Here is a 26,195-nt window from a genome sequence, read left to right on the forward strand (position 1 = left end):
ACTCCTCCTCCTCTCTCTGATAAACACTGCATGGTCTGTCCCTGTAACACCACCATTACATGTTTAAATTCCAAATATTTTTTCAGCTTGAACTCAGATCTGATATCAGGAGATTATAAATACTGACTGTGTTGTTGATTTAAGAAAAAAAAATGTGATGTTGTTCAAACTTTACTCTCCAGCTTTAGGGGTTAGTTACACAAAACTCAGTTTGGTCACTGAACTGTAAAATAAACAAGTTGCATTAATAATCTCACTGGAATTATTAACAGAAAACTAAACTAATAGTTCAGGGGGTTTCACCAGAAGTTATTCTACAGTTTGAATAGAAACTGTGACCATAAAGAAGGTGAAGCAGGAAAGAGGAAGCAGCAGCCATCTTTACTGATCAGACACACACACACACACACACACACACACACACACACACACACACAGAGCTCTGACTGACCTCAATCTACTTCATTAACTCTTCTCTCTCTGCACCGTCACACTATTTATACCCTCATTAAGTTACAGAAGCCCTTTGACCTGTTTGTTGGTCATTGTTATATTCTATATTTATTATATATGCAGCTATATTTGGTTCCTAATAGTTAAATGTGTATGTAGATCTCTCTGTGTTCATCTTTATGTCTGATTCTGTCTTCCTGTAAGAGTTTGTGTTTCCTAGGATGGTGAAGACATGTCCCGCCTTACTCTGTCTCTGATTGGCTTATCCTGCTATGTTTACCCTAACCTTAACCAATCTCACTCCTCATGCCTAAACCTAACCAATTCAACCGATGAAGTACTAGCCAATCAGAGGCCGAGTGGGGCGGGACATTCCTTAACCGTCCTAGGAAACATTTTTGCTTCCTGTAAAGTGTTCTGTGTGTGAGTCAGAGTTTATGTACGTATACGTTCATATTTGTCAGATTCTTTGATTAAAAAGAATCTAGTCTCAGTGAATCACTCTGACAGCATGCAGCTGTGACCTTCATGACTTCAGTCTCCTCTTCTCTCTCTGTGGACCATCTGGACCAAACACAGTTGGAATCAGCTCTCAGATCATCTTCATTTTATGTCTTTATTATGAAGCTGAAGACTGTATTATGTATACAGGTGTGTCTGAATGTGCATGTGTGTGCTCGTTAGCATCAGTTCAGCTTCATGTGTGTCTTTGGCAGAAGAACCTAAATGTGACGTAACATGTTTTACATTCAGATAAAATAACTTGTTGGAACTGATCCAAAAAACACAGAAACATGTTTACTTGCAGACAAACTGCTGATCTGATAGAAAACAGATGCACTGAACTGTATGTAACATATACATTAACTCTTTTATTTAAATATTAATGATAAATACAGTTCTGTTTCTGTCTGTCCACTGGGCCTTTTGTCCCTCCAGTGGTGGAGCTGATTATTCTGCAGACTTCCCGTAAATGAAAGCCTTTCCAGTGAAATGCTCCTCTGGAGAACAGAGTGAAAGCTGCCTCCTGCTGGCTGTCTGACTGCATTACATCATCCTCAGCACATGATTGGCTCAATGTATGCATCATCAGATCATCTTCATTTACTAGGCACTGCACTTACTCGTGCCCGTAGCAAGACATCTGTCAAGTTTAAAATCCATCGGACTAACGGTTCGAGAGATATGTGCATAAAACCCTCACACACACACACACACACACACACACACACATACACACACACACACACACACACACACACACACACACACACACACACACACACACACACACACACACACACACACTATGTGTTTATGTGAGAGAATGACTGTCCCAGGGGTGAAAAGGTAACATCTACCTTCATTAGCCTCATGCCCCACCCGTCCAGCACGCTAAGTGACACAAATCAAACACACCTGCTGGGATTCAGAAACATGACGAAGTTGATTCAAAACTTCACAAAGATAATAGCTCAGTCTCATTTAATAGATATTCTACAAAAGGACTCAAGAGATGGTTGTTAACATGTATGATTTCAGTATAGACAAATTTGAGTTCATTATGATTTCTTTTTAAAATCATTATTCTTATTTTAGTTGAGTTTTTGAGTATTGTACACAGCCTAATATTAGATATCCTGATCCACCCTCCACACCAGATGTTGGTGGTAATTCACCAAGAAGAAGAAGAAGAAGAAGACACCTGCTGCCATGTTACTTCACCAACAGGTGCACGCTGGTTGTGGCTAACATGCTAAATGCTAACATGCTGGTGGATGATCCTCCACTTCACATTCAGACAGGTGAGTTCAACAACACGCTCTCTGTGATGGATGGTACTGTTCACAGGAATGTTGCTAGGAAACATAAAGTGTTTGTGTGCAGGGGCGGAGTGGGGCACTAAAATCCACCGGGAAAATTCTGACCGCACCGGCCCAACGCACCCCCCAACCCCCCATATAGCAATAACACAAACAAAATGTATTTCAATTTAAAATACTAATATCTATTTTTGGTAACACTTTACATTAAGGTACACAAAAAATAGGTAGTTACTGTTTTTGAAAGGGTAGTTACTGTTTTTCAGAAGGGTAACGAATGATTAGTTACCCTTTTTCAAGGGTAACTATCCTTCTGAAAAAGGGTAACTAATCATTTGTTACCCTTCTGAAAAACAGTAACTACCTATTTTTTTGTGTACCTTAATGTAAAGTGTTACCGCCAGCCAACTCTCTGCCTATGGGAAGGACTTAACGGAAATATGACACCTGATCACTAGATGGCACTAGACAAATGCACATTATTGACAATAAAGTGTAGGTTTAAAGCTTTTATGGGTTTTCTATTCATAAACAGATGCTGAAATATAACATCATATAGACATTGTCAATACAGGCCTAAACAGGCCATTCAACTGCTATACATATCAATCCATAAGTTAAAGAGCTCTGAGCTGTTCCTGCTGAACTGAACATGTGTAAAGAAAGAGAAGGTGCTGTGCTGCCACCTGCTGGCTGTCTGACTCCACTGATATGATGCTGTCATCAAACAGAGTTTATCAATCAGCATCTTATTGAAGAATATAAGAATACGTAAATATAGTGTGTGCATTCAAAGTGTACATTTGTGCAGGAATGTGCAGTTATTGTCCAGGAGTACAAGAACTATTTAATCAGTTTAAATCCAAACATGTGTGTAGTAGTGAAGATAGTAAGGATGGGGGGGGCCTGGCTGTGTCCCGTGTCTTCAGATGGAGGTAGAACTAACAGACTTGTTGCTGCCCTTCAGCTCTCACAGTTGGCTTTGACTTCATGGATTAACTTCTAGCTGTGTTCTCATCAACGTCACCATCTGATACAAGAACTGGGATGTATCCAAAGTGTGTGTGTGTGTGTGTGTGTGTGTGTGTGTGTGTGTGTGTGTGTGTGTGTGTGTGTGTGTGTGTGTGTGTGTGTGTGTGTGTGTTTTGAAAAATTAAAAGCAGTCTGAGTGTAACTGTGAATATGTCTGGTGTGGAAGAACAGCATCCTGTATATCTGCTCATTAAAGATCATCAGACTGTAATCATGAGCTGAATGTTCACCGACTACAGAATCTAACCTCAGACCCTCTGCTCTGTAGCGGTTTCTGATTGGTGTAAAGTTTCCAACCGCTGGCTGATGTTAACAGCTGTTTATAGTCTGTGGTGTGTTTGTTCTCTGTTATCTGCTGAAGAGAAGTGTGGATCGGTTAGCCTCAACCAGAACAAATGTTCCATCTGTCAGAGATGTGAAACCCACAGAACCACACGAGGAGACACCAGAGTTTATTGATCCTGCACAGAAACAAGCTCATAAATACAATATATCAATATCAGTAAATAGTTATTATCATTAGACTCTGTTCAGTAGATATTTGTTGGTTGTTGTGAAACGTAATGAACACTTACAGAGCAACAAATCTATGACTTAAATAAGAAGCATTGAAGGAAACACATCTAAAGAATGTAAACATGCTTTTTGTAGCTGCATTAATCTCATTTAACCTTAACATCAATCAACATTTATTCATACTGCTTCACAGCAACCAACAGGTATCCAAAGTGCTCGAAGGACCAAGAATAAAACAACATACCATACAATAAAAAGAGGAAAACATAGAATACAGTAACATCTGAAACTGTTGCATAAAAACAGGAGAAATAAAGAGATAATGCTGCAACGCTGCTGTGAATTAAAAGTAGGGTTGGGTATTGTTTGGGTTTTTTCCGATACCGGTGCTAAAAAAATACTTTTAAAACGGTGCCTGAACCGAAATATATATAATATATTTATAATGTATATCATATGTAAGAAAAGCTTTTTTGCACACCTCTTTTGTCATCAAAATTTTTTTTGATATGATCAAAAGTAGCAGATCAAAAGCTTAGAGAAGAGTCCCGCACACTGACCATTACGCAAGAAATCATTTATTTAGAAACATCTACCTTCATCAGGTAAATTCACACATTCACCTCAACCATAGCCTTAAATAGTTTGGTTGACTAACCAGGACCAATCAGGTCCGGCTCTTGAATGACGTCATTCATTCACAAAGTGGCGCTCCCATCACAGACTGTGAACAGGAAAAGGCAGAAAAAATGCCACTCAGTACATTTAAAAACAATGGATAATCAGACCAGTTATGTTATAGGCTCATAATCAATGCATTGTCATTAGCCCAATATTTTTCTACTCTTAATCAGAGAGGATACAGTCCATTCAAAAGTGGATCGTTACATTGGTTAAATTACATTATAACAGTCCATGTGCACCTGTACAATGAACAGTTTTTGAGGATAAACTAATAAGGAAAAAAGGAAAAACAACTAACAAGAAAAAAACATCATCAAATTAGCATAACATGATATTGAGATTAAATTCATCATTCAGGCCTTTTGGCGATAGGGTCTGCAAAGTAAATATCCAATATGCCTTGCGTATTTTTAGTAGCAAGTCGTGGTTGCCCCCCCTTTTTGGAAGACTGACTTGTTCAATGCCACAAAAGCTCAATGATGAGATGTCATGTTTACGATCATTAAAGTGTACCGCGACCGGGTAATCCCGGTCATTTCTGCGAATAGAGCTCTTATGTTCGCTAATGCGTTGTTTTAACTGCCTCATGGTCTTACCTCCATACACCAGACCACATGGACAAACAAATCTGTCTGTCATGTCAAAAGCAAATGACATGAAAGACAGATTTGTACAGCTCCAATTAAGAGTGTCATCACTTGTGTCTCCGCTCATGTAGTGTACATTTTAACATGTCCTTTAATGTATTCTGTTGAATGAGTTTTAAGATCCATAAAGCGTTTATATATGGCTGATATCACCCCTTTACTGAGATTTGACTTATATGCTCTTTTAAATAGTTCTATGAGACTGGAATTAGCCTTTTTTTTTTTTTACCTTTTTGCCAACAATGCCGTAACTGTAGATATCTAAAGAAATCCTGTTTCTCCAATAGATAATTTTCTTGAATAATTTCAAAACTAAACAATATGTTTCCATTCATAATATTGCATAGAGCTGTTACTCCATTAGCTCTCCACTTTTTGAATCTGGTGTCCATTTTATTCGGTGTGAAGTCTGAGTCATATCCACACCATTTAAGAGACAGTAGATCTTCTAGTTTATATTCTCTAATGATATTTTTCCACACCATGGGTTATCAGAACTGTCTATGTAGTGTTGCAGTTTGGAGTCAGCTATAATTGCTTGTATTGGAATGGGAAACAGGTTTTCTTCAATGTCTTTCCATTGTGCAGAATATGAAGGATTACACCAGCATAGTATAGCTCTTGTCTGGGCGGCATAATAGTATTCCTTGAGGGATGGCAAACCCCATCCTTCCTCCCTTCTCCTTCACTAACTGCAGTGTTTTGAGACGAACCCTTGGTCTCTTGCCTTGCCACAAGTATCCAGTTAATATTTTGTCCCATTCATTTAGGTGGCTTTGGGGAACTTCTATTGGAAGGGTTTGAAATAGATATAACAATCTGGGTAATATGTTCATTTTAACAGATTGTACTCTTGAGCTGAAACTAAAGAAAGGGATGAGGCTCCATCTTGTGATATCTTCTTTGATTTTTTGGTGTATAGGAGAATAGTTATATTCTGATAGTTTTGATAGATCTTTTGGAATAGTTATGCCCAGGTACTTAAAGGATTTTGTTTTGCCATGTCCATGGGTTTTTGTCTTCCCATTCTGGTGTTGGATTATAATTATATGATAGTGCTTGGGTTTTACCCACATTGACTTTATATCCTGATAATTGTCCATAATTCTTCAGTGCCAGCATCAACTGAGGCAGAGATTGTGTTGGCTGGCTAAGGAAACCTAGTACATCATCTGCGTAGCAAGCTAGCTTACGCGCTCTTCCCGCAAGGTGAATGCCTCTTATTTCTCTGTTTTGTCTTACATATTGGACAAGTGGTTCAAGAAAAAGTGCGAACAATAATGGTGACCATGCACAGCCCTGTCTTGTACCCCTTTCCAGGGTAAACCTATTTGATAAATAACCATTGACCTTGACCCTTGCAGTAGGATTAGATCTGATCTCTTTAATAGTCAGTGTCTCTCACCCCTAAAGGCCATTTTATACTTCTGAGTTAAATCTACGTTGTGGCTACGTATGTAGGTACATGGAGATACCGAGCCTGATGTCACCTCTTAAAAAAATTGAACTACCCGTTACAGCGCTCAGCGGTGGCTTGGTAGCATTGCATTTCCCCCCCCGACTCATTTCCTGGTTCTCCTTCTCCATAAACAACATGAAATCAAGGAGAGGGTTAACTTTTCCTGCTACAGATTTCCTACCATGGTCAGAAAGAACAGGACACACACACACACACACACACACACACACACACACACACACACACACACACACACACACACACACACACACACATGATTACGTTCGAACGTAATCGTGGTTAGCCCAGTGCTGTTTAACGTTAACTTTACCTTGATCAAAACAATCATACCTAAAATAAGTTGGATGAGCGTGTTGAACGATGTTGTAACCTTAAAACGCTAACGTTCCCCACCTAGCATTAGCATGAGCTAACGCTAACGTTACTTTACAACGTAGCACGTTAAGCTGGAGCAATTGATATTGAAATGTATCAATAACTAAGATCTCTGCTGTATTACTGTGTGTAAGTGGCATGTAATCAATGACCAAATGATGCTGCGTGCCAGAAAGCAAGCTGTATTACGGTTACTGAGTATTATTCTTTCTGGGACATTTTATGATTTAAAATTACTCTCGAACGTCTCATCTGGGTGCCGTGTTTTGACCATAGACAGTTAAAGACATGGACAATGTGACGCCGTATAATTCCACGGAGACCAGTGAAGGATATTAGAAGATCTTTCCCGGTGATGGCTGAGCGTTACTGAGCAGCCTCCAACTGAGCTTGAAGACGTAGATGTGACGTGAGCAACCTGTCTGAAAGTTGGAAGTCTTCTGGTAGCTGTGCCAAGAGAAATCTCAATCATTCCCAATCTAGCAGAGACGGAGAGCGTAGGTATATGTAAGGAAATAACATAGACACAGGCTAGTTATTGCTAACTAAAATGCTAGTTAACATTAATAATTAAACTTAAACAGCTAATGGAAGTCCAAACTGCCTGAGAGCTTCTCCTGTACTATACGGTAATTCCTCTACTATGAGACAGTAAGTCTCGTGGTTATGACCCAATCGTTAGCCTATTTTTATAAAAACGTCTGCTACGGAGCCATAACGTGAGCTACAAGGTAATGGAGCCTTTTATACATTGTCGTGTTTCTTTAGAAATAAACAACGGACAAATAGAGTCTTTAAACTCTTCAGATGTGAAGTTATTCTCTGTCAAAGTGACGTCAAAATGAATGGCAGTTAATGGGATGCTAACTGTGGGTGAGTGCTTGTTAGATCAAAATGGCGCCATAGGAGCTTTAAACAATGTCTGAGTTGAAAACACGAGAGGCACAAAGGCACTCTAAAACTTGCCCCGACAACTGCCGTTTTAGCTCAGTGGAAGCTCATACACGTAGCTGCAGCTTCTCCGTGTTGCCTGCACTGATTTGGGTCGGGTTTTTTCAATCGAAAGTGTACGCATGTTTATAGCGATCAAGATTAACGTAAAAATTGCCCGGAATTCTCATTTAAGTACTTCAGGTTACAGTTTTTAGGGAGGGGTTGGTAGGCAGTCTGGTTTGCATTTGCACGAGAGGGCGGGACTTACAGCTCTGGTTGCAGGAGGACAGATGAATCTGAAGGAGAATCTAAAGCTAAAGCAGGCTACTGTAATGTGTGTGCGGGTTAATTAAAGATGAATGCCCAAAACTATTTTATCAGCAGGCAAGAGTTTTATTCAATTCACAACTATAGTTAGTCTTTTATGGGGATACAGGTTAACAACGTTAACTACCTCTAAACACTCTGCTCCAGCTCCCTCTTAATACAACATAATAATAACACATTTAAGGATACAACCAAGACCATCAAACTAACAATATACACCCTAACACCCAGAGACTAAGACAAAGACACATACTGATCTAGAATCATTTACTATAAGAGATATTCAGACGAGCCTCACCGCGTCACACTCTAAACACAGTACAGACACACGTTCACACACTTCATACCCAAACTGTGTTCACAGTTCACATAACACAACAGTTTTACTAACATTATGCACATAACAGGATTCACACATACCATTCATGAAGCCTTAGCGCCTGAGAGGAAGCGACTGCCGGGTAATTAGCATCCAGCAAACTGCATTTACTGGTCCAATATGGCGGCGACGTGCTGTGCTCAGATATATTTAGCTCATTGGAGATGAGCTGCGCCCTTTCTTTAACTGTCTATGGCTGCGCCTCACCTGTAAAGTGGACGAGAGCAGGCAGCAGCAGCCGGGTGGTCTTGCAGTCGGTGAAAAGCAACTGCGCTGCCTGCGTCTCAAACCTGCTTGATCTCGTGAGGTTAATGTTGCCCACGTGTGCATGACGTCAGAGCAAGTCAGGATCAAGTCGGACTTTTGGTCTGTTTATAAAAAAAAGAAGAAAAAGAAGACTTTTCGTCCGTTCATACCACCTGGGAATATCAGGGACCGCCCCTGTGATTACGTTGTTTTTCCGACTGCCAGCGTTCATGTGCTTCACTGTCTGCTGTGTTCTTCTTCTGTTATATTGGCGTTTGGAATAACAACTTGATGCATGACTGCCACCATTAGCCGTAGCCTAGAGCATCAGGTGTGTGAAAACATGGAGGCCACAGTAACAACCTAAATCGATAGCACATTGTGGACGTTGGCAAAATATAATACATGCATGCGTGAATTTTCTATATTTAGGAAAAGTTTCTCACCCTTCAACACATTTGAACGATCGTCGGCCATGTTTCTGTACGTCAGTTGTCAACGACGCGTCACTAACTGGGAAACTCTATTAGCAAAATCTAGCCCCAGTTTCCCACCTCTGATTCCCACACGAAGTGACGTGAATGATGACGTTTTCACTGGGAAAAATGTTTTCCCGATGCCCATGAACGCACGGACAAATCAAACCGGCATGCATTGGAACATGCAACGAGTGGAGCCTACTACCCTCCAGCTAAGCTTGACGCTTCCTTATGCCGTCATCAGCAGCGTGCCCGGCTGTCCGGCTATCCAAGGGGGTAAGTGAGCGTCTGGCAAGCGTAGCTCCTATGGCGCCATTTTGTTGCTAATAAGCACTCACCCACCGTTAGCATCCCATTGACTGCCATTCATTTTGACGTCACTTTGACAGAGAATAACTTTACATCTGAAGAGTTTAAAGACTCTATTTGTCCATTGTTTATTTCTAAAGAAACACAACAATGTATAAAAGGCTCCATTACCTTGTAGCTCACGTTATGGCTCCGTAGCAGACGTTTTTATAAAAATAGGCTAACGATTGGGTCATAACCACGAGACTTACTGTCTCATAGTAGAGGAATTACCGTATAGTACAGGAGAAGCTCTCAGGCAGTTTGGACTTCCATTAGCTGTTTAAGTTTAATTACTAATGTTAACTATCATTTTAGTGATCAATAATTAGCCTGTGTCTATGTTATCTCCTTACATATACCTACACTCTCCGTCTCTGCTAGATTGGGAATGATTGAGATTTCTCTTGGCACAGCTACCAGAAGACTTCCAACTTTCAGACAGGTTGCTCACGTCACATCTACGTCTTCAAGCTCAGTTGGAGGCTGCTCAGTAACGCTCAGCCATCACCGGGAAAGATCTTCTAATATCCTTCACTGGTCTCCGTCCAGAGACACGGGACCTGTTGGTCCATTAACTGTCTATGTGGCTACCGTGTCAGCAACCACACCTGTAGCTGCAGCACCTTATAGTAGGCCTACTTTAGGACTGATGTGGCACTATTAAGCCTGGAATACATTTAGCAAGATCAGCAACAGAGGATCAACTTAATGTTGACATAAGATACTCCATTAGAAAAAAACACTTTGAAATACACATATGCAATTCAGTTTATTAAAAATAATACATGTGTTATTACAAGTTATTTACCTCATTGGTATAAACAGGGTTAATAAATAGAAAGACCTGTCACTGTAACACAATACAGTTAAACAGTTACATATACTACATCCTCCAAAACTATTACACAGTTGAATTAACACACAAACTGAATTACTGTTGTATTAGACTTCATTCTAGCTGTACCTAATAATCTGGACACTGAGTGCTGCAGTGGGTTATGAAGGCCACCTATAAACAGGTTACAAAGTGTTGACCTACTGCAGCAGGTCTGATAAGAGAGACTACTGTTGGCTCCTCCTCCTCCTCCTCCTCCTCCTCCCTGTGAACAGATCTGAAGGTCTCCCTGGTCCACGCTGCCCTCTGCTGGACTCAGAGTGACTCTAACTGTTCACCTCCAGCTCTTTCAACCAGCTGTCTAGGACCAATCTGTTTAGTTAGATGTCTGCCTGTCTGCTGTGAATAATAGTCACTGCTGGACATAGACCCCAGTTTGATTAAGTAATAGTAACTCAACAACTGTGTAATATCTCAATGGAAGAATCTTGGTCTTATGTTCAATTAAACCCTCTTGTTTCAGCACATTAAAGACATATCAGCATGATCTCCTTCTTTCATCCAGCTCATGCAGAGACCACTCCATTAAAACTCTTTTACCGTCTTTTTCAACATGCAGGGCAGCATTAGGATTGGACGACAAAACTACTTGGTTAGGTTTAGGATAAGATTGTGATTTGGGTTTAATTAAGTAGGACTACATTTGTGATTGTTTCGAACGTGATGTTATGATGATATATGAATATGTAAATATTATCTTAGTATTGCAGAGCACCATAACACTACACGTTATGGTAGGCCTAGTTTAATATTAAACTCCATACAACATATGTAGTCGGGGGTCCCTGCTCGTGTCTCTTTCAGGTTAGGGGTCCTTGGCCTAAAACACGTTGAGGACCCCTGATCTAGATGATACTGAGATTCTGATAACAGCTGTTCACAAACTGTTATTTTGTTCTTTTTGAGGTGTGCTGTTTAAAGGCCATAAGTTTGCTTTTAACTCATATTTTCTGACGTGCGAAAACACAATCAAAAAAACTATTTCCTCAAAAACTCAACAGTGACACGTGACGAGGAAGGAGGAGGGCTTTACTCGGTGTGACTGGTTAGACACTAATGTGCTGATCTCAGATGACCAACATTTCAAATGGAGGAGACATCTCTGCAGCTGCTGCTGGGTAAGTTACACTTAATGTTTCAGGGTTTGTCAGTTGAAATAACAGGAATTCATCATTTAATTTAGAATACTGTTATTAAAAAAGGCATTTGAAAGGGCAATTCACTTCAAATTGTGCTGGTTGGTAAAACAATGCAAATTAGCAACCCAGTCTCACAGCAGTTCATGAAATGTTCACGTAATTTAATCTATTGATTTGTGTAGACAGACATGTTTATTTATTTATTTTCGTGATGTCAGCATGTTTTCTAAACTAATATATTTCAATGGGAATCATCTTTGGTGATCACAGCACGATTCTTTCTGAGTCGGCTGCGGCAGAGAAGCTGTAAACAGCTTTTCTACCTATCAACATTTATTTATATTTTACCACCTGGTACAATGGATCTCTCCTTGTTCTTATACAGGGTTAATGTTAACTTGTCCATTGTCCCTGTTCAAATAAAATTAAATAAATGTCCTGTATTTTTGTCCCGAAAAGCGACTCCTAACCCTAACCCATCGATAGCATTCACACACTACTATTGGCCAGGAGTCCATGCTTACGCCAGGTAACGTAACCTGATTGGTTCAGGTCCTATCACCTGACCAATCAGCTATCCTAACCTTAACCACTCGAAGGTCAATGCCTAACCCCAACCAATCGAGCTGCTTCGTAGGGTGGGCCTTTCCTAGAAGTTACGTGGGATCCATAATAACGCATGAAAACCAGCTCTAGTTAGCATAATGGCTACGACTAGCAGTCCACAGGCAGAACTGCTGCAGTAAAATGCCCTTAGAGAGAAGAGAGAGAGAGAGAGAGAGAGAGAGAGAGAGAGAGAGACAGACAGACAGACAGACAGACAGACAGACAGACAGACAGACAGACAGACACTTATTAGTTACTGATATCAAACTAAGAACTACATTGACCAAGTACAGACTCAGTGAGCACAACCTGGCCATCAAGCTTGGAGGAACAGTGAGTGAGACCTCCCCCCTACAGACACAGACACAGACACACACACACACACACACACACACACACACACAGACACACACACACACACACAGACACATACACACACACAGACACACACAAACACACAGCTGTAATATTCTTGTGTTCATGTTGTTGCTGATATCCATCAGTGTTGTTCTTATTGTTACATTTTTTCTTTTGAACAAATGTTAACATAATGCTTTATTGTCTGCATCCTACTGTACAACTGGATGTAAATGTTTCCTTGTTTATGTGCTTTAGCAATACTGTGTGTCAATATGGTCATGCTAATAAAGCTTCTTTGAATTTGACAGAGAGAGCGTATGATCAAAAACAGGATAAGCCTAATAGTCGGAATATTCATTACACATTATTTAAACAACATGTTAGCTCCGTCCATAGCAACCAGCCGTTTATCACAGAGTCACAAAAATGATCATTCTGATTAGCCGTAGTGGATGGGTTGTTGTGAGTGAAATAACATTTTATATATATATATATATATATATATATATATATATATATTATATATATATATATATATATATAATATATATATATATATATAAAATCTAATATAATATCAATGCGTGGCTGTTTTTCTGTGTTGATGTCTTGTTCCACGTTAAAGCTCAAACTAACCTGAGGTTGATTTCTCTTCAGTTCTGACTTCACTGCTGATCAGCACAACAAACCAAGGTCAGTAAACTCCTTCTGTCACATCTGATAGACAGGACAAGGTTTGAGGAGGAGAGTTTATCAATACATTAAAATACTAGATGCAGTTTTGAAAGATGCTAATGTCGGGAGGATTATTGAGCCAAAGTATTAATAAACAGGTCACAGAAACTTCAAAAAGTAAGACACATGTAGACAGATGTAGATATTCTGCTGTGTGTAATAGCAAATTTGAGAGTTCAATTTAAAAACATGCAGAAATGGACTGAATTACAGAGAGGATTCAGTGTGAACAGACAGTGACAAAACAGGAATATGAAGAATGTGGTCAAAATAAGCCTTAAAATACAAATCATCTTCTATAACTGTGTCTTTCTGTCCCTCCTCCCTCCAGCCTCTCTGACTGTGAGTCCCAGCAGCTCTCAGATGTTTGAAGGACAACCTGTCTCTCTGAGCTGTGAGGAGGACGACAGCTCTGCTGGATGGACTCTGAGGAGGAACACAACCAGAGAAACCAGGACTCAGTGTGGACCTGACTGGGGAAGATCTGCTGGTTCTTCCTGTAAAATCAGCCACATTGTCCCATCGGACAATGGAGTTTACTGGTGTGAGTCCAGAGAGGGAGCAACCAGTAACAGCATCAACATCACTGTCACTGGTAAGATCAGACTGTGGAGTCAGTATTGATGAAGCTGTGTGTGAATGGATGACATGCTGTAGTTTGTCTCTGTGTTGAGGTGGACCAGTGATCCTGCAGAGTCCTGTCCTCCCTGTGATGGAGGGAGAAGACCTCACTCTGCACTGTAAAACAAAGACGTCCTCCAACCTCCCAGCTGATTTCTATAAAGATGGCTCCTTCATCAGGACTGAGCCTGCAGGTCACATGACCATCCACCATGTTTCCAGGTCTGATGAAGGCCTCTACAAGTGCAACATCAGCAGTGATGGAGAGTCTCCACCCAGCTGGGTCTCTGTCACAGGTGAGGAGGTTAAAGGAACCAACAGTTCAGTAGACTCTGTGTGATTTAGGGGCATCATTTTTATTTGGTTCTGTTTGTGTTTGTGTTTACACTACATTTTGTCACGTGCACCAAACCTGGTCTTTGAGATGAAGATGATGATGTGTGGTCATTATAGGTTATGGATCTGAAAGTTATCGTCACTTTAATCATTTATACGTCAGTAAAGTGTGTGCAAGGTGGAAACTGCAGGCTAGTTAATGCATTGATTCACTTCCTGTGTGTCTGATTGTGTTCTCACATGAAGTGACTAAAAACTTTGAGTACTTGGAAAAACACGGAGACCTCCGTATTCAAGCAACCAGAGTTCTGTTATTTGGTCCGCACCAGAGTTAAAATGAGCTTTCACACCGCCCCAAACCAACGGGCGTATCCAAGGAAACGCTCCAGGGTTGTGTTAACACGGTGTGGAAGCAGCCTAACACACCGTCTGATATCAGATATCTCTTCCTCTAACTAGACCAGGGGAATTCACTCAATTACTAACATGATACACAACATGGAAGTTAAAAGTCTAAAGCTTCACATAAAAAGGAGTAACAGTGAAATAGCTGAACGTGTTATCTACTTACTTTGATTTCTATGCTTTTAAGTAAATATTTTTTGTTCATTTTAGAGAAACCCACGACTACAAGTCCTCCTCCAACCTCCACCACCTCTGGCTCCTCTCCTCCTCCCCCCTGGTTGTGGTCCGTTCCAGTCGGTGTCCTGGTTCTCCTGGTTCTCCTGGTTCTCCTGGTTCTCCTGGTTCTCCTGGTTCTACGATGCATCCGTAGGAACCCTAAAGGTTAGTCTCAATAAGACTTGTATTGCGCTGCAGTTTAAAATCTAAATGTACTGTTGATGTTTTCAGTTTCAGAATTGGAATGAAGTGTTTCTTCAAGTCAAACGTCTCTTAGGATTCTCATGAATCACTATTCTGTTGTTGACAAACCATCCTCACCACGAGGGCCCTTTAGCATGCTCCGGAGCTTTTGATCAGATCACATAATCTTCCTCATGTTTCCATCTTTACGGACGTCTCTTTAATGATTAAATTGACTGAAAGTGATGTTAACTTTGGTTCATTTCAGCTGAAGTAGAAGCTGGAGATGATGACGTCATATACAGTGAAGTCACCATATCACGTAACCTGCAGCAGCCAATCAGACGGAGCGGAGGTAAAGATGTTTTTATTGATTTTCAGAAGACTCTGAGGGACGGTGTGTGTGTTCTTGGTTTAATGTCCTGAGAGGACGTTTTGGGAAAAGAACATTTTATAAAATAAGGATATATTAAAAACTAATTAAATGTTTTTTAGTCCACAACAGTCACAGTGTAAGGTCTATTATAGTAGATAACAGGGTGTGTGGTGCTTGTCATGAGAGTCTGGGTGTTTGGTACCGTGTGGTTAAACAGCTCTAACAGCTCTAACAGCTCTAACAGCTCTAACAGCTCTAACAGCTCTGTGGTCGTCCAGTTTCCTGTTTCTCATGGCAACCCTTCAGCTGAGTGGGGGTCTGCACACGCTTCACTGCAGGACACAGGACAAAACAAACATGATATATATAAATAGGGATGAACCGAATCCAGAATTTTGGGGTTCGCCGAATACCGAATCCACTGGTTAAGATTCTGCCGAATCCGAAACCGAATACCAAATCCTCGTCCCATCCTCAGTCCATTAACACAGTAAACACATTAATGAAGTAAACGTCCACAGCCCCTAAAATAGTTAAATGTAAGAAGTTAATGTTGAATTCACACGCTCTTTTCACATCGTAGGAAAGCACATCGCTATCGCCAGATGGGTGTCAATTTTGTTTGGCAAATTTTGGCTGACCAGTGTATGATGAAGGTGTTGTGAAATGTTTGTTTAAAGCACTTAAATAATAAATTCATGTTGTTTAGTTTAAAACAGTCTAAAGGAAATGGTAAATTATAGTGTGATTAAAACTCACTATTTACATTATTTACAGTACTTGATTTACAGCTGATATGTGAAAAGGTACACAACCTTATTTGTTTAACACTTATTTAGTTTTACTGTGAACCGTCACATGATGTGCTTTTATTTTGAAGTAGGCTACACGGAAGTTGTCTGTTGTGTACTCTTGCTAGCTTACTGAGATGAACGTGAGACGCTAGATGCAAAACATGTCCGTCAAGCTTAAGGTGCACTATGAGTTCCTGCATGACATCACTTCTGTTGACGTTCCAAGTAAATACAAAACAAAACAGAGCAAGCGCGCCCCTCCCCACATGTTTCCGTAACTGTCATCACTAACTGACTAAGAGAGCTGACACACCAAGTCGATTATCGGCCGTCGGACTGTCTGGCAAGGTCGGTGACTCGAGTCTGTTCGGTGTGTTCCATGCTGTCGTGCATCCGAGGAGCCGTCGGCCTTCATTTTGGCTGACCTGACATGCTGGGTCGGAGACAGGGCAGTCGGGACTCACCTGGAAATGGCGGGCGGATGAGCCTCTCAAAAACTGACCTTTGTTGATCTGAAATGAAGACAGATTCAACAACTGCACGGTCTATTTCTCTCTTAAAATGTTTTCAGAAACACGTTTCGGTGAACTATTTTAGTCCAATATGAGATCAGATTCTGAACGAGCCGCCATGACAGTCTGGTTGTGAATTTCCGGAGAAAAAAGACCCACGTGACGCGTTCGTCCAATCAGCTGCCGGTTTTCATTTTCTGGGAAACAATCAGACTGTTAATGGAAACAATACAGAGCAGCGCCGCCTGCTGCTATGGAGACGTATTAAGTTTTGCGCACGCGCAGAGCGTACGCTCAAGTCGGCGTCTCCTCAGTGTGTTCTGAGGCATTTTTTTGGACCTCGGGACCCGACTGATCAGACTGACTGGCTTTACTGCCGACGGTCAGCCGTCTGGTGGGTGTGTAAGCACCTTAACTGTCACTAACCCCCACCCTATCCCCCTCCCATCTTGTCGGTGATTGGCTGGAACGTGGTTTATTGTACTTTGGTGCACAGCTTGTGCCCCAAGTGTTTGTTTGACGTTTACGACCCCTGTGTAGTCTCCCGAGACCGGGCTTTTTCACAGTGTGTTCAGGGGGCAGGCAGCTAGCGGATCAAGGAGAGATACCCACGATTTGAGACAAAAATGAAATTGCGCTGAAACCATGCAGGAACTCATAGTGCACCTTTAAATTGTTCACTTTCTTGTGTGTAAAAATGCAACATATTGAACAGTAAATGTTCACAGTAAAGGACAAGCGTTTTTGGTCGTCATTCAAAGCCATTCCACTACAGAAGGCATGTTCTACACATACATCAAGTTTGTGTTGGGAAAATATATTGATGGTGCCATAACAAAGACGCTCAACTAATCTAGTTCAGTCTCTTTCTGGGAAATAGGCACATTTATACATTATTTCGTGTGTTAATAACCAAATGTTGTTTGTGCGACACCCTGACATGTTGGCATGGTGACTTGTTCCTCCTGTGGTCAACATGTTTCTAAAAAAGAACAGCTCTGTGAGCGTGAAGTCAATTTCACATGAACTGGGTTTCCATCTAAGCCCTGCCATCAGCAACAAGTGTTAAGAAGAAAAGAAAAGTGTGACATTTTAAGTTGTACTTCCCCTTATGTAGACTTTGACACTTCTGTCTTAAAGCTATATCCTGAAATTTGCTGCTAAATGTATCAACTATAAGTCCTTTCCTAATACTACGGAAAATAGTATTACTGATTGTAGTAAAGTTAAATAATCAATGTCATTTCTTTTCCAGAGAGTGATCCTGCTATAATCTACTCCGGAGTGAGAACAGAAGACGTCAGTTACGGACAAATAGTGAACAAAGACAAGAAATCAACAGGAAGAGAGGTACGGCTGCTCTTCTATGTCTCCATCTCTAGAAACATCTGTTAGAGGAGAACAACAGTTCAGCTGCTCACTTTCTATCAAAGAAACAAACTTTATTTTATTAGGGACTATTTTATTAGGGACTATTTCATTAGTCACTCATTCATATGAGGATTAGCAGATTAATCCTCATCTGGTTGTTCTAGTGAGTATTTGTGAATGAACTACAGTGTGTGTTCATGGTGATGAAGAAACATGTCATCAAGTGCAACAGGGACCATCTTTAAAGACATTGTCCCGACTAAGCCTACTACTAAAATGACTTAATTTACAAGTTATTGAAACTTTCATGCCAATAAAGCCCCTTTGAATTTAATTTAATTGAGAGGGGGGGGAGAAGGAGAGACATCGTGACTTGTTCCTCCTGTTGTCAACATGCTTATCTTACTATAATCTCTATAAACAGCTCTGTTAGCGTGAAGTCCATTTCACATGAACTGAGTTTCCATTTTAGCCCTGACATCAGCAACAAGTGTTAAGAAGAAAAAAAAACTGAGAAAAAAAGTTGTACTTCCTCTTAAACAGTGGACTTTTATACTAAAAGAGCTCATATATGCTCATGTTCAGGTTCATAATTGTATTTAGAGGTTGTACCAGAATAGGTTTACATGGTTTCATTTTCAAAAAACACCATATTTTAGTTGTACTGCACAAGGCATCTCACTTCTGTTCCATCTTTGTTGGGAGTCGCACATGCGCAGTACCTAGGTAAGGACTACTAGCCAGTCAGGAGCAGAGTATGAGGGCGTGCCACACTAGCAGCTAGGTGAGCATTATAATGTGTGTTCCAAAGTGACCACGTTTGTCTCTGAAGTAAAGGCTGGACTACAATAGAGCTGTTTGGAGCAGTTTGTGAACAGTGTTTTCTGTTGGAGATGGTAAGTCCCTTTGGGGGGGACTTTGGGCTTTTCCACTTTGTAAACCTATAACATGCACATAAAAGATATATAACACAATAAAGGAAAGGGAAAAAGCCAAAAAGCATAATATGAGCTCTAGTAAAGTATCACTGCAGTAGGAGTTAAAATAATCAGTATACTTTTGCATAAGCAATAAATATACTGGTATGGTTGTGTATGTGTTTCAGTTTCCTGTTTTATTTTGTAGTCTGTTTTCTCCCTTGTTATGTCTTTATTTCTTCCTGCCGTGTGTTTTCCTGTCTGCCCCACCCTGATGTGTTACACCTGTTCCTGACCTAGTGTCACCTGTCTCTTGTTTCCTCGTTACCTCGTGTATTTAGTCTCTGTGTTTTCTTTGTCTTTTGTCAGATCATTGTTTTTCTGTTTGGATTGTGTGTGTGTGTGTGTGGTGTGTGTGTGTGGTGTGTGTGTGTGTGTGGTGTGTGTGTGTGTGGTGTGTGTGGTGTGTGGTGTGTGTGTGAGAGTGTGTGTGTGTGTGTGAGTGTTGTGAGTGAGTGTGTGAGTCTTCCCCGTTGTCTCTGTGTTCTGGTTGCTGTGTTTCCTGTTTTGACTTCGACTTCATTCTGGATAACTTTTTGCCTGCTGTATCCAGGACTCCTTTTGTGTGTATATTTTTTCATTGGAAATGAAATCCTCAAACTTTCCACTGCCTACCGTCTCTGCATTTGGGTCCGCCATTCTCTGAATCTTTAACATATACTGTACAGTCCTGATATAATAATGATATTTCTTTTCCAGAGAGGGATCCTGCTGCAATCTACTCCGGAGTGAGAACACAGACGTCAGTTATGGACAAATAGTGATCAAAGACAAGAAAAGAACAGGAAGAGAGGTACGGCTGCTCTTCTATGTCTCCATCACTAGAAACATAACACCAGTGTATATGTTCATGCTGATGAAGGAACATGTCACCTAAAGCAACAGTGACTACAGTTACATGCACAGCAGTATTCAGTTTTTCGTAAAAGAATAAATATTCTGAATAAGCTGTTGACAAAGGAATGAAAATGAATACTCCACTAATAATACTGTTAACATGCACCTGTTAAAAAACGGATATTTTAACAAAGTGTTCCCAGCGGTGGAGGACTTGTTGGATAAGATGAGATAGACTTTATTAATCCCACACTGGGGAAATTCCTGTGTTACAGCAGCTCAAAAGAAAAACAATGCACATACATCAGAATAACACAAATACACAATAAGTAGATAGGAGAAAAATATATATACATAAAGTATATGAACAAGAAAGAATTGCCCATGATTGATGCCAGCCTGGCTAACATCCTCCTCTCCCCCCACCTCCTCTATGGTGTCCAGAGGGCAGACCAGAACAGAGCTAGCCCTCTTCACCAGTCTGTTCAGCCTTTTCCTGTCCCTCTCTGTGCTCCCAGCTCCCCAGCAGGCTACTGCACAAAAGATGCAGACGCAACCACAGAGTCATAAAAAGTCCTGCACACCCCAAAGGACCTCAGCCTCCTCAGCAGGTGCAGACGGCTTTGGTCCTTTTTGTACAGGGTGTCTGTGTTATTGGACCAGTCCAGTTTATTGTTGAGGTGAACACCCAGGTATGTGAACTCAGCGTCCCTCTTTCAGTCCTTCAACCAGCTTCTAGATAAGGTCGGCTGTTCACAGCAGGTCTAAAAACCAGACATAAAGTCCTAATAACTAATAATAATTCTACATTAACAATAATCTTACAGCAGTATACATAGTATTATATCCAGAGAGAGATGCAGCTGCAGTCTCCTCAGCAGTGAGAGGAGCAGAGACGTCAGTTATGGACAAATAGTGATCAAATCAAACAGGACCAGAGGTACAGCTGCTCTTATTTCTCAACGTTGATCTGAGCCAGTTTCCTGTCTTTATGCTAAGCTAAGCTAACCACTTCCAGCTCCGTACAGAATATACAGAAAATAAGGCTAATAATCATCCCCTCTCACTCTCAGGTAGAAAGAGAATAGTGGATTTCCCAAATAAATGAGAATATAATAAACTATTCCTATAAATAGATACAAGTAAGTGCTAAAGGACAAAACACTGAATTGAGCGTCAGTGTCAGTTCTGGCAGGCCAGGTAGTCAAGACGCTGCTAACCGCTATTGGTCAACAACACGGTCTCATCAGCTGATCTGCATCAGCTAAGTTGCAGCAGTTGATCTGCATTAGTGCATCAGCTGGTCACCTCGGTGCAGATCCACCTGGCCATGCGACGCTTCTGTCGCGCTGCGCTCCACTCTATTCCTATGGGTGACGTCAAGCGACTTCAACGTGCACGCAAAGCATTCCGGAAGGCGGCGCTGCATTTGAGAAAATGTTGCGCGTCAAGAAGCTGGCTGATGCACATCTTGCAAATGACTCCGTTGAACGCGAGGCGACTATCCAGTAGAAGTAGATGAAATCTTTTAAACTGACTTTGTTGATCTGAAATAAAGACAGATTCAGCAACTGTATGGCCTATTTCTCTCTTAAAATGTTTTCAGAAACACGTTTTGGTGAAACTATTTTCGTACTAGACCGTATTCTAAACGAGCCCCCATGACACTCTGTCGAAATTCTCGAGAAGCCAACCACGTCAGTCCCAATCAGCTGCCGGTCAGGGGCGTGGGAGCATCAACCATGGATGTATGACGTCGCGACACCACGCTTCACTCGTGTCGACATATGGATCTGTACCGTTAGTGCTCCTAAATGCTGCTACTTTAGCTTGTTCCTACTGCTGCTTTAGTTTGCTCCAATCGCTTGCTGCTCGCTTTTTGTCTACTCAGTTCTCGTTTGCAATCACACTCGTGCTTTGTGTCTGGCACCCCACGTTGGTCTAGCTCACTCGCTGATGGCCATTACTTCCACCGCTGTCGATGATGTGTCCTGCAATAGGGCACCATCTATTACATGCACCGGCGTTGCAGCTTCAACCAAGCCAGGAGAGATGCCTCTCCGGATGACGTTGCTGCCGCCGTCCGTCGATACTCCCAGTGAGACTGAACCCGAATCCTCCGCATTGACGATTGGCGTGCCCATGTTAATGGAAACTTTGTTCTTAACGCTCAGACCTCTGATCCTGCCATCTCACTGAGGGTTTGTTGCCTCCTCTGTGACTCTCTGTCGCACAGTAGAGGAATTACCGTATAGTACAGGAGAAGCTATCAGGCAGTTTGGACTCTCATAGCTGTTTAAGTGTAATCCTATGTTAACTATCATTTTATGATCAAGTAATTAGCCTGTGTCTATGTTATTCCTTACATATACCTACGCTCTCGTCTCTGCTAGATGGGGATGATTGAGATTTCTCTTGGCACAGCTACCAGAAGATTCCAACTTTCAGACAGGTTTGCTCACGTCACTCTACGTCTTCAAGCTCAGTGGAGGCTGCTCAGTAACACCGAGCCTCGCCGGAGGAAAGTGCTCTATATACGTTCTCCTTAATACCTTATGTTCTACTAGCCTCTGGTCTCGTAGAAAACTATGGCGTCTGCTAGTCATCGTATCTATATGTGTGTGTGTATTCAAGGTCAGAATCGTTTAACGAAATGAACGAACTAACAAAAATCAGGTGGAGAAAAAAAACATGGTCGGTAACTGAATAAAAAGAAAAACGAGGCATTACAAAAACGATAACTAACTAAAACTGTAATGTCTGTTTCCAAAACTAACTAAATAAAATCACAATTAGCGAGTAAATGTCCTTAGTTCGTCTTGTGTCGATTCTTTCATAGAGCAAATACGTTATATCTCTCCGACCGTGACATTGCCCGTAGACATGTGCCGTTTCCGACTGGGAACCAGAAATTCGACATCCACGGCAACTGAACACACATGTCCGTGCTCGTGCCATCATAGCACTGGGTACCGAACAGTCGGAAGAGAAAGCGGCAGTCTATTTGATTATGACTGTCAGATAAAGCGCCTTGCAGTGGTGGAAGGTGGTTAAAATATGTGGACAAGGTCTTAAGGGAAAAAACATCACACAAATGGAAAGTACATTTGAGAAGCACACACAGCTAGGAGGCTAACCTCGACTTACCTTAACAAGGTACAGGAGACGCTTCAGCACCCTTTCCCCAAAACAGAGCTAACACGGGAACGTTACAGCATGGATGTATGGGTACAGGTATGGACTGTATGGATGTTGTATGGGTTAGCAGGGCTATGGATGTATGGGTACAGGGCATGGATGTATGGATGTATGTATGGGCTACACAGGGCATGAGAGAGAAGAAGTACAAAATGCGCGACGTAACTCAAGACACTGGAGTATGGATGTGAATGGATGGGATACGGGCATGGATGTATGGGGTACAGGAGCATGGCTGTCTGGTACAGGGCCAAGAGAAAATAGAATCTGGATTGTATGTAGGGGAAACAGCAAACACAACAGAGAACAGACCCAAAATGCGATGTATGGGTACAGGGCATGGGTGTATGGGTAAAGGGCATGGACCTGTATGGGTACAGGGCTGGATGTCATGGGTACAGGGCATGGAGTATGGGTTACGCAGGCTGTATGGGTACAGGGCATGGAGGTATCCGGGTACAGGCGATGGATGATGTACTGCATGATGTATGGAGCTGTAGGGTTACAGGGCTGGATGTATGGGACAGGGCACATGGAGGTATGAGATGTATGTATGGGTACAGGGGCATGGATGGAGTGGTACAGGGCATGGATGTATGGATACAGGGCATGGATGTAGGGTACAGGCTATGGATGGTGTAAGTGGGTACAGGGCGATGGGTATGGGTACGGGCACGGCTGTAGGGTACACGCACCACAAGTGGAGTATGACCGCCGTACAGGGCATGATGGATGCGGTACAGGCAGTGGATGTACGGAGACACGGGACACTGATCGAGTGTACGGGGACAGGCATGGATGTCGGATACAGGGCATGATGTATGGGTACAGGGCATGGATGTATGGGTACAGGGCGTCCGAGGATGTATGGGACAGGGCATGATGTCCGGGTACAGGGCTTGGATGGGGATATGTAGGGGTACAGGCGCATGATGTACGGGGACACCCGGGCATGGATGTGGGTACGGGAATGGATGTATGGGTACAGGGCATGCTGTAGGGTACAGGGCATGGATGTATGGGTACAGGACAGGGATGTGGGACAGGGCATGATGATGGGTACAGGGCATGGATGTATGGGTACTACAGGACATGGATGTCTGGGTACAGGGCAGGCTTGTATGGGTACAGGCAGGGATGTATGGGTACCGGGCATGATGTACGGCGTACAGGGCATGCGATGTATTGGGTAAACCCAAAGGGCGATGGATGTCTGGGTACAGGGCATGATGTATGGGGATCGGGCATGATGTATGGGTACAGGACCTGGATGGTAGTACGGGATGATCTAAGTCACAAGGCATGATGTACGGGTACAGGGCATGGATGTACGGTACAGGCATGGATGTATGGGTACGGCATGGAGGTATGGGTCTAAGGGCATGGACGAGGGTACAGGCAGATGTATGGGTACAGGGCGTGGCGGTATGGAGTACAGCACGTGGAAAGATGGTATGGGTACAGGGGCATGGATGTAGGGTACCGCGCATGGATGTATGGTGATCGGGCATGCTGTACTGAGGTACGGGGCATGGATGTATGGGTACAGGGCATGGATGTATGGGTACAGGGCCAGCTGCAGCATGACAGGGAACAGCTACAGGAGGCTTTCACTGGCGACCGATAGCTCGCTGGTAGTAAACTACGCAGGAACACAACAGCGAGAGCGGAAGCGTGGGTGGTTAATAGTGGATGATACTGGGAGGTCTACACAACTGTGTGCGTCGATTGTTGGAAAACACTGTTCATGTCTTCTTGGTCTGTGGATCTATTAGGTTCTGGAACACGTCACTTGTACATTTGCACATACTGCGTATTGTGTAGCTATTTTACATATTATGACATCGTGAGGCTACCTGGTATTACTGGGGTTATTGTGACTAGACATTGTGAATCCATATTTCTAAATTGTTGTATGATGTTTTGTTGCGTTATTATTACCAATACTTTTCTGACTTTTGAATCCCACACAATTAACCCATATTACAAAAAAGACCTAAAACTACTAAAACACTAAACTAAACACTACAACATTTTCAAAAATACAAACTAAACTAAACTAGCAAACCTGCTATAACAAATAATTAAAACTAAACGGAATTGAAAACTAAAAAAGTCAAAACTGAAATAAAAAAGAAAAATAAAAACTAATGAAAAATGCAAAACGATAATAACCGTGGTGTGTATATTGATAGGTATGCTCGAGCTGGCCGTCGGACTACTGCACTCCAGGACCGCCCTCATAGCATCACTTGGACCAGGCGGGTACGCTCCGGTACTATGTGAAGCATCGCTTCACATAGGTTACATATATCCGTATATGTATCTTTAAAACACTCCGGTGCTACCTCAGCTCTGAAGTCATGTATGGCTACTTGAGTACGCAAGCCTGTGTGTTCCTAGTGTATTCTCGCTGCAGATAGGTATTGTATTTGTACTAAGTGCTGAGATTTAGTACTTCCACACTGCTGCACACAACGGGCGGTGGCCATATTCGTCCGGGCTCAGCGCTCTCAGCGTGAACGTGCTTGTGGCGCTGTCAGTAATCACTAGCTGGTCTCTGAGCTGGCCGCTGATAACGTCAGCTAACGGTTTTTGGTCACTATTGACATACGATGGAACTAAAACTGGCACTTGTAGTCACAGTATAACGACAATTTCTCACAATGTTCTGATGTGGTCAGCAATTTGGTTGATTAACTTTTTAAAGGTAGCCTAGATGGTAACTAAGACCTTCATGTCGTAGTACTGTGGGGATGCCACCCCAAGTCGGTGTGTTCTGAAAGAGAAAAACCCGTTCTGAAAGATGAGCAGATGAATTTAACCTGTCACACGTCCCTATGCTGGGCACGGGCGTTGTAAAAGCTTTCCAAACCTGTTAGTGTATTATTTATGGCTGGTCTCCTTAA

General features: G+C 42.0%; 2 protein-coding genes and 1 long non-coding RNA gene across 3 annotated transcripts in view; 2 read left to right on the top strand and 1 right to left on the bottom strand.

Annotated features, from left to right (window-relative positions):
• Positions 1-3,890, bottom strand: part of LOC116039041 — a 31,924-nt gene extending 28,034 nt beyond the window's left edge. Inside the window, exon 1 of the mRNA XM_035993694.1 lies at positions 3,880-3,890. The gene's annotated coding sequence lies outside the window, so the exon portion shown is untranslated. The remainder of the gene's footprint in view (positions 1-3,879) is intronic.
• A 7,742-nt stretch (positions 3,891-11,632) lies between these two features.
• On the top strand, positions 11,633-22,190 carry LOC116039042 (low affinity immunoglobulin gamma Fc region receptor II-a-like). Its single transcript, XM_031283798.2, has 9 exons — positions 11,633-11,738; positions 13,383-13,418; positions 13,792-14,055; positions 14,135-14,377; positions 15,033-15,203; positions 15,490-15,576; positions 18,159-18,253; positions 20,607-20,780; positions 22,089-22,190. Exons 1-9 carry the CDS (start codon positions 11,708-11,710, stop codon positions 22,188-22,190), a joined length of 1,203 nt encoding a protein of 400 aa, XP_031139658.2. The 5' UTR covers positions 11,633-11,707.
• A 1,113-nt stretch (positions 22,191-23,303) lies between these two features.
• On the top strand, positions 23,304-24,840 carry LOC118493685. Its single transcript, XR_004895637.1, has 3 exons — positions 23,304-23,322; positions 23,872-23,906; positions 24,765-24,840. It is a non-coding gene; the product is annotated as an uncharacterized LOC118493685 (long non-coding RNA).
• The last annotated feature ends 1,355 nt before the right edge of the window (positions 24,841-26,195 follow it).

This window comes from Sander lucioperca, chromosome 17 (genome assembly GCF_008315115.2).
Source record: "Sander lucioperca isolate FBNREF2018 chromosome 17, SLUC_FBN_1.2, whole genome shotgun sequence".
Taxonomy (NCBI): domain Eukaryota; kingdom Metazoa; phylum Chordata; class Actinopteri; order Perciformes; family Percidae; genus Sander; species Sander lucioperca.